The sequence below is a fragment of the Eretmochelys imbricata genome, chromosome 15 (genome assembly GCF_965152235.1).
Source record: "Eretmochelys imbricata isolate rEreImb1 chromosome 15, rEreImb1.hap1, whole genome shotgun sequence".
NCBI classification, from domain to species: domain Eukaryota; kingdom Metazoa; phylum Chordata; order Testudines; family Cheloniidae; genus Eretmochelys; species Eretmochelys imbricata.
Window position 1 is genome coordinate 12,627,572 of NC_135586.1, and position 8,509 is coordinate 12,636,080.

At 50.1% G+C, this 8,509-nt stretch overlaps 1 protein-coding gene across 1 annotated transcript in view; it reads right to left on the minus strand.

The window, feature by feature from the left end:
- LRRC75B (leucine rich repeat containing 75B) overlaps positions 1-8,229 on the minus strand; it is a 34,001-nt gene extending 25,772 nt beyond the window's left edge. Inside the window, exons 1-2 of the mRNA XM_077835432.1 lie at positions 7,942-8,229; positions 913-1,041 (exon numbers count right to left, since the gene is read on the minus strand). Coding sequence (XP_077691558.1) covers positions 913-1,041; positions 7,942-8,229 — 417 coding nt within the window. The remainder of the gene's footprint in view (positions 1-912; positions 1,042-7,941) is intronic.
- Positions 8,230-8,509: the final 280 nt, after the last annotated feature.

Sequence of the window (8,509 nt, forward strand, 5' to 3'; positions counted from 1 at the left end):
AAATATCTGGCTCTTAGTTAAGTGGGACCTGACCTCATTTGAAAATCTAGTCCAATATGCGGGTGCTGAGCGCTTGGAAATCTGGCCCTGAGCTCTTTCAATAACCTGGGGTCCCAAGAGCCCACTCCTGCCAAAGACAGCTGGTTGACTTGAACAGGAGTCGTGCACGCAGAGGGCTCGCAGGATATCTATCTGGAGGTACGGGCATTTATCTGAATGTCTGACTGATTACATGTACGCACAGGAACACTTAATCACCGCAGGCGCAGTGCTCCTGAGATATTCAGGAGATTGCAGGACGAGAGCTGGAGGTCCACCCCACCGTGCAATACATTGTTCAGTCTGATGTGCAGTCATGTGACTTTTCCTCCCCCCTCCTTTCTTAAATAAGGAACTCTAGTGTATTCTGCTGACACTTGTGCGCCTATCCTGCCACTGCACTAATCAGGGGGGCTTGATCCTCCACTCCATTATGCCCATTTTACACTGGTGTAGCTTATTTGTGTGGCCAGACCATGTTAATGAATGCATGCCAAGGGCTTGCATGATGAAGACTGGCCTGCAAGCATGGGTGTATTTCCTAGATGCCCCTGCATTTTTGGACCCATTTGCACACAAACATCCATGCACATTGTGGCTGAGTTCACAACTGCTGTGGGAGGGAATTTCCTGACTTCTCTGCACTTAACACACAAACTTTAATGCGTTTTTTTTTTTTTTTAAATGACTTCTATATACATCTATGGCAGCATTTACGATGTCACACCAAGGGAGTAGGAGTTGGCTGGTTCTAGAGAACTACAGCTCCTAAGCCAAACCCAACGGAGAATGGAGTGGCATTGGGCAGTTCAATAAGCACATTCCTGGATCAACTCTTTCTCCCCCAGGGACCACTGTATTAGTGGGCTTCACCTTTTTGGGGCACTGCAGATCTCTAGCGAGGTTCATCAGCAGGTCGTGGGAAATGGGGTCCACCAAGTTGAGGAAAGTAGCATTCTTGTAGAGCACTTCACTGAGGCACGTACCTTCTAATCCCAAGTCCTAGAAGAGAATACAGGCAGTTAGACTCTGTTCTTCAGGGCCCCCTTACAGTTGCTACATGTTAAAAAAACATAGCGTGGAAGCCATAAAACCACCATGCTAGGGTCCAAGAAAAAGAGATTGAGTAATGCAGGAGGCTGCCTAACAATGGTGGAGCAGAACTATATTACTATTGTGATGGGGGCCCTTTCAGTATCTGGATGAATGGGTGGATAAGACCGATTGAATGGCCAGAGCTGGGTTGGTCTAGACTGGAGATTGTCTACTGTATGAGGGGCAGAAAAGGTTTCACGCTATTATCCAAGGAAAGGTGAGTCACTCCATTCCCTGCGGGAGCCCACAGAAGGAGAGGCTAGAGGCAAGCTCACAGCTAATCCAGCTCTGCTCTGTCCCAGCAAGAGTCCCCATAGGAAAGGTGCAGGAGCACTGGCGCTGAAGGAACTGATAGCTAGTTTAGCTGCAGCCTTTTCGTGGGGAGTGAGTGCCTATGAGTCAGAGGCCGGACAGGGCCACCTCAGCAGCAGCAGTGAGATCCTCATAACTGTCGTGAAGAATCCATTTGTAGTTTGTCCCCTAGCACAGTGCTACTCAAAGTGGTGGTCCGCAGACTGGTGCCTGTCCGTGAGCCATCGGCTGCCGGTCTGCGCGCACGTTGCGGGGGAAGAATTTGCTGGTCCCCCACCTCAGCTAGCTTGAGAAGCACTGCCCGAGAGCTCTTGCAGCATCAATGGGGAAGCAGCAGCCTGCTTCTCTCATCTCCGCATCCCTGGCCCAAGCCCTGGCTGGGAACATGGTCCCTAAAGCTCACCTGCAGGCTCAGGGTATACTGTGACTTACGCTAACTGGGAACATCAGGAGAGCCTGGGAGACCGTTTGCAAATGAAAAGTCTCCTGGGCGGTGGGGGGGTGACGGGATGAATCATGTGATGATCCCCAGGACCAAGCGTTGGGAGGCTTTTCTATGCTAGAAGGGAAGGCGCAAGTCCCGATAGAAACCGAGGGAAACTCTGATCTGGCACAGGTAAGTAGAGATGCATGAGGCAGTGAGAAGGATGAGAAACGGAGGAGGAGGAGAAGAAAGGAAACCTGGCAAGGAAATAGATGCGCTCAGCAGAACAGGCTCTGAGGAGGGCGAAGGCAGGAGTGGCAAGTAGCTGACGGGGAAGGGGGAAGAATGAGAGAAGTCCCATGGGGCAGGGACTATGCTGGGACTTGGCTCAATCGACGTGGAGGATTCGGATGAGGGAATAAACAAGACATCTGCTCAAGACATTGCTGCCAGGAGACATGAGCAAGCAACTGGGTGTCCCATGTGCTCTCATTACTCTGCTGAGTCTGTGCTTAATACAGCACAGGGCAAAAGGTGCATCTGCAGCACTGAAGGAAGGAACTGTGTGCGTGCACGACCCCCGGGGGACAGAGCCATGGGAGAACTGGGGTATCTTGACCCTAGACATCAGCAAGAGAAAAAGCAACACCTCTCCCCGCAGCCGTCTCTCACCAAGCAGAGAGCAGGATACAGAAGAGTCACTGGCTCCAAATCCAATGAAGAGAGGAAGAGGAGATCACATGTGCCAGAGACGCAGTTGAGTGCATGTTAGCTCATTGTCTGTGCATCGATGATTCCTACAGGAGTAGGATATCCCCAAGCAAACTGAGCAACATCGTTTATGGGTCAACAACATAAGAATAAGCTGCCACACATGGCTATTGATATGGACACCTAGGCACGGGCTAGGAATGCATCAGGGCATCATGCCAGCACCTGGCTTCACCATAACACATAGGGGAAGTTGGCACAGGTTCTCTAGTCCTTTTCTCACCCTCCTAAATACAGCGTGACGTACAAAGATGTGGGAAGCGGGGCAGGGCTGGAAACTCGGCAGCCATAATTAAACACTCGGGTTCAGCAGCACCCTTTGGAGCTTTCCAGTTAAAGAGGAATCTGCATTCCTGTTTCTCATCCCTTAGGTGAGAGGCTTGTAAATAACGTGGCTGTAAATAGTCACTTCAGAGTGAGAACGGCTGGTATAGACTATCAAACTGTGAGTCGGGACCCCAGAGTGGGTCGGGACCCCATTTTAATGGGGTTGCCAGGGCTGCCTTAGACCTGCTGGGGCTCGGGGATGAAGCCCAAACCCCACTGCACAGGGCATAAGCCAAAACCCAAGGGATTCAGCCCTGGGCAGCGGGGCTCAGGTTACAGGCCTCCTCCTGGTGGGGGGCTGAAGCCCTTGGGCTTCGGCTTTGATCCCTACCCCGTGCAGGGCAGCAGGCCTCGGGCTCTGGCTTTGACTCCCCCACACAGGGCAGTGGGAATCAGGCAGACTCAGGCTTCGGTCCCCCCTCCTGGGGTCGTGTAGTAATTTTTGTCCTCAGAAGAGGGTCACGGTGCAATGAAGTTTGAGAACACCCGGTCTACACGTTTTCAGCCCAGAAGCACTAGTTAGTTGATCCCGCCCCCCGAATATATCGTTTTAAGGAGTTTGGTTTGTGACTAACCGACAGCACAGACTTATGGTTTTGACCCATTTACATTTTTGTGTTCTAATAATTTAATTATCATGGGCCTGATCCTTGGCTGGTGTCAATCAGTGTAGCTCACCTGGGCCCGATCCTCTGCTGGTGTAGACTGTAATGGAGCCCTGCGCACTGACACCCGCAGAGGATCTGGCTCCTGGTTTTTAAAATGACAACTTGCCGTGGCTAATGGAGCTGGCCCAGTGCTGACACCCAGAGCCCCGCTTAGACTGGGTCCTGGGAATGGAACAGAGCCAGGCAGAGCACTGCCCACCCGCCTTGGCATGTACTGGCCCTGAAAGTATAAAATTAACAAAACTGCCAGGTAAAAATCCAGGGCTAGAGCATGGCTGTCAGAAGCCTGCTCTGGAGGCTGGAAGGGGTGGGCACATTGTGGCGGCAGCAGCAGGAGGAGGAGAAATTATTCCCCATGAGGCTCGAGGGGTGGATGGGCGGGGGGAGGCACCTGCTCCCTCTGCCCTGGCTCAGCTCTGCTGCTGTCCTTTGTCACCCCCTTGCCCTGTCCCCTTTTGAGATGGCCAGCTCCAGCACCCATGCTAGGCTCCTTGAGCCTCCCCATCTCCTTGCAGCTCAGCACAGGGACCGTTTTTGCCGTTCCAATGTAGGTTCTGAAATGAAGCTGAACCCCTTAATAGTGCACAAGTGAATCTCACTCCCTCCAAACAGCCGTCAGACCCCCCCCCCCCCCACCTGTGCCCATCGCTCTGTGGCTCTTGCATGCCTGTTATTCTTCAGGTACGCCGGTCTGTATAACGCGGGATGTCCCGTGACAGACTGGAGCCGAGGGTTGTAATATACAAGGTAAGGAAGGTGAAGGCTGATGCTTCCACGTTCCACAGCCAGTCAGGGCAGGAACAGAGGAACGGTTGGAAGGGCAAAGCACAAGCTAAACGGTTAACGACCGGCTCATGAGAGACTCTTCAGTTCATTGCTGGCCAGGCAACTCTTTAGCTACCAGTGCTACTGCCCAAGCTAGGACGGCCGTAATGCTGTTTCTGTCCCATGGCCCTGTCGACGGTTAGCCACGGAACGGCACAATAACAATTCTACTAAATGACATTACAAAGCACACAGGGCAGTAGGTAGTCGTTAGTATAAGTGTTGGCTGGATTCTCTCCACCTGACTCAGCCATGATAATTACTGTGTCTGATTTCTATGTGTCTGCACAGCACGGGTGCATGTGAATGACCCTATATCCTTCACGGTAGGTTATTGCCCTAACACACAAACAACTGGGAATCCTGAGCCGGGGACAAGGGGGGGAAAAAGTGAGTTAAAGGGAAACGTTAGTTAGTACCCGGCTCTTCTCAGATGAAGTGCAGAAGTGGGAAGGATGGGGGCACATGGCTTAGCCTAGGGTTGCCAACACTGTATTTCAAAACTAAGGGACTGTATTCTTAGCACTCCCACCCCACCCCTCCTCCCAATATTATTTATTTATTTATTAATACTAAGCCGTGCTCACCTACGTTTGCCGGGGTATTTCCTGCTGCTGCTTACAGCCCTCAGCAACTCCAGATCTTGTTGTATAGATGTCCCTTCTAATAAGGGATTGTTGGCTGCCCTAGAGCCGGACCCGAAAGAAATTGTCAGGCCATGTGCAAAGGAAGGTTTCAAAATGACCTTCCACTCCAGATGGCCCAATGACTCAATATTAAAATCCCAGCTGCCAGCTAATGACCCTTCTGGAGACTTCAAGATCTGAGAGGGGTTTAAGTGTTTGTCTAGAGGTAAAAGATTCTGAGCACCACAGGAAATGACACACTGTAATTCCAGCCTCTGGCAAAGCCTACAAAAGTCCCTTCTTGTCACATCACTGCATTTTAGAGGCTGAAACTTGCTTATTTCCTCCCCTCCCCCCCTGCAAGCTTCTTGTAATCATGTCTCTCCTGTCCTCTGTCTGCATGAACCGCCCCCTCCCCCACAGCGGCTTTCCAGAGAACATGTACTCAAAATGATTTAAAGTAAAGGAATGGAAATATTGTATTTATGCCAACACAAAGACTAATGTATTGAGTCTGTATGTTAATGGGGTAGGAGGTAGTGTAAATTCTACTGCAAGGGGACACACTGAAATTAAGAAGCTACACTGTTAGGTCCCAATTCTGCAAATTCTTGCTCATGAAAGTGCTGTTTACTCATAGGAGTAATCCCTCGAGTAAGTTTACTCATGTGAACAAATTTTGTAGAATCAGGACCTTACACTAATTAAACAAAATACTCTTTACACAATGACTCTGTGGAACTCACTGCTGCAGGAGAATTATGATTATATTGTAGTGCATAGAGGCCCTAGAAGCATTAGTCTAGGGGCTGCACAAACCTGACAGGTGGCCCCCGCCCTAAGAGCTTACACTTTAAGTAAGTTTACTAATCAGTCTTATGTTGCACGTTTCAAACGAGGATTAGACAATTATCTAAACAAGGATGACACCTGCTAGGATAACAAATTGTAAGGGCTTTCAGTCCTCAGAAGCTGACCCATTGGGGTCAGGAAAAAGTGTCCCTCTATGATACAGAATACAAACTTGAGCGTGGCTTGTGCCTGCATTGATCCTGTCTGTCTGTGACAGGACACCAGAATGGATGAACCTGTTCCAGGACAGTAATAGTTGTGTCCTTATGATCAATTTGGCACAGGACTGTCTGTATATTCCCTTTTTTCTCCTGAATGGAGACAGACAAGAACAAGTTTGCCTGTGATCCACTGACCCGCTTACCTCTCCTTCCCTGACTAAGTTATCCCCAAACAGACATTCAGTATCCAGGGGCAGTCAATAGGCGGACCATGGGCCAAATCTAGACCACCAGATGTTTCTGAATGGATCCCAAAATCTTTATTTACTTACTATTATCATTATTTTTGTGTTTTAATTTTCTCTGCAGTCTGGACCTTGACTATACCTTGATCAAGACATTTGGACCTTGACAAAACAAATAGACCACCCCTCATCCAGGGCCTGCACCCAGACTCCTCAGTAGCCCATTCTGATTGAATCAACAGGCAGGATTAATTTATGGAAAGGGGCTACCTCTTGTTAGTCTCTGGCATAAAATGGCCTTGATTAGTAGGTAGCTTTCCAAGGTCCTTGCCTGAAGGAGTTTTGATCATGGGTTTTTGGCTCTAAAATCCTTAATTGCACAGATTCAGTTGTGTCCCTAGTGGTTATGGACAGACAACTCCCACTCACCCCCTCTTTCTGAGGGATTTGGTTAAACTCGCCTCCTCCCGCACAATGAGACTTAGTAAGATGCTAATGACAAAGATGCGTGTCCCGATGTCTAGCTTTCAGGGCTCCCCTGCCTCTAGCCATCCTTCCTGCCACTGGTGGTTGTGTGGAACAAAGAGGCTGCCGCCCTCTCCCCACGTCCACACCCAAAGTGGGATTGCTAACCCAGCATCTGCATGCCTGGTAAAGCAGCACAAAGAGCCTAGCCCCTCTCACACACACACCCCCCCTTCCATGGACCAATCACTGGAGGACTGTGCACAAATCACCCCACCAACACCCCAGAAAGGGGCAAATCCAACCCCGCCTTGCAGCTCCGTGGGGAGAGTGTTCGGGGTCGAACACAGCAAAGGGGAAAGCGGAAAGGATTCTGCTCCAAATCAGGAGCTTCGCTCCGTGAATAAGGGCCGCGTCGGGCTCCATTCCCGGAGGCAGCCCTTGAACTCGTTGCAAAAGGTACCATGTGAAAATTCATTTCAAAATGAGGGAAAATCAGAATCCCTCTCCCTGCTCATCCCAGATTGCCCTCTCACTAACAGGACCAGCGGTTCCCGTCTTGCCATAGACTCCGTACGCCCAGCTCCTACCAGCCCTTCCCACGATTAACCCCTTCCCTGCTCTGTCATGTTGGGGTGGAACGGCTTTGTTGTTTTTTAGCATCCCTCTCTCGGTGGTTTTGCATGCACCTGCTTGCATTGACACATTCCTTTTTTTAGCACAATGTTTTTTCCTCCAAGCACTTCTTAAAGGGCCTTGCTTACTTTCCAAATTTGGTCTAGCACTTGCATGCATTTTCCACTGCTTTTTTTTCTTTCTTACTGCTTAATTTTGCTTGCACTTCCCGCATGACTTCCTTGCTAGTTTGCACTGCTTTATTTTCGTGTGCTTTTTTTGCACTGGTGTATAGCTTTTCAGCATTTTTTTTCCGCATTGCTTTCTTGCTAGTTAGCGTTGTTTTATTTCTGCACACCTTGTCTGCACTGCTTTGTTCAGCATTTTGCATGCACTTTTTTACACTTTAGTCTTTGCGTGCACTTCTCTTGGCATTGCTTGCTGATCTTTTTAAATAACTGTTTCTATTTATTTTCCATGCACTTTTATTTTTCATTGCACTATTAAGTCATTTACCTTTCTGAGCAATCTGAGAATGTGGACCGCGTGTTCTCTCTTGTGCTCCCGGATGGTCGCCTGGATCTCTCGGATCCATCCCACCCTCCTCACGTAGGGCGCCGGGTTGTTTTTCCTCAGCACCCCGGACAGCTTCTCGGAGTTCAGGATCAGGGAAGCGAATTGAAAGTCCCCGCGGTTAGTCTCCACCCTCCTGTGCGGCTCCTTCCTAGCTAACCTGGGGCACGAGTCTTCTCCAGAGGCGCTCTCCTCCTCCAGGCTGCTTTGTCTGCTCAGCCTGGACCCCATGATGGATCCCCTTGCTTGTTCCACTTGCAGCGGGGAGGAGATGGCTCTGCGCGGGGTTTACCAAGGGGAACCAAACGCTTGGGGCAATAAGCGCGTGAAACTGACCAGCTTGTCAGTCTCCTTTGAACCAGGGGGGATCTCAAGCCGCCCAAATCATAGCCGCAGAAACAACCTCTGAAGTGCATTCATCCCAGCTTGCAAAAAAAGGGTTGGGGGCGGGGGGGGGAAGGGGAGAGCAGGCACATGATTCCCCCCCCCAACCCCCCGAAATAAATAAATA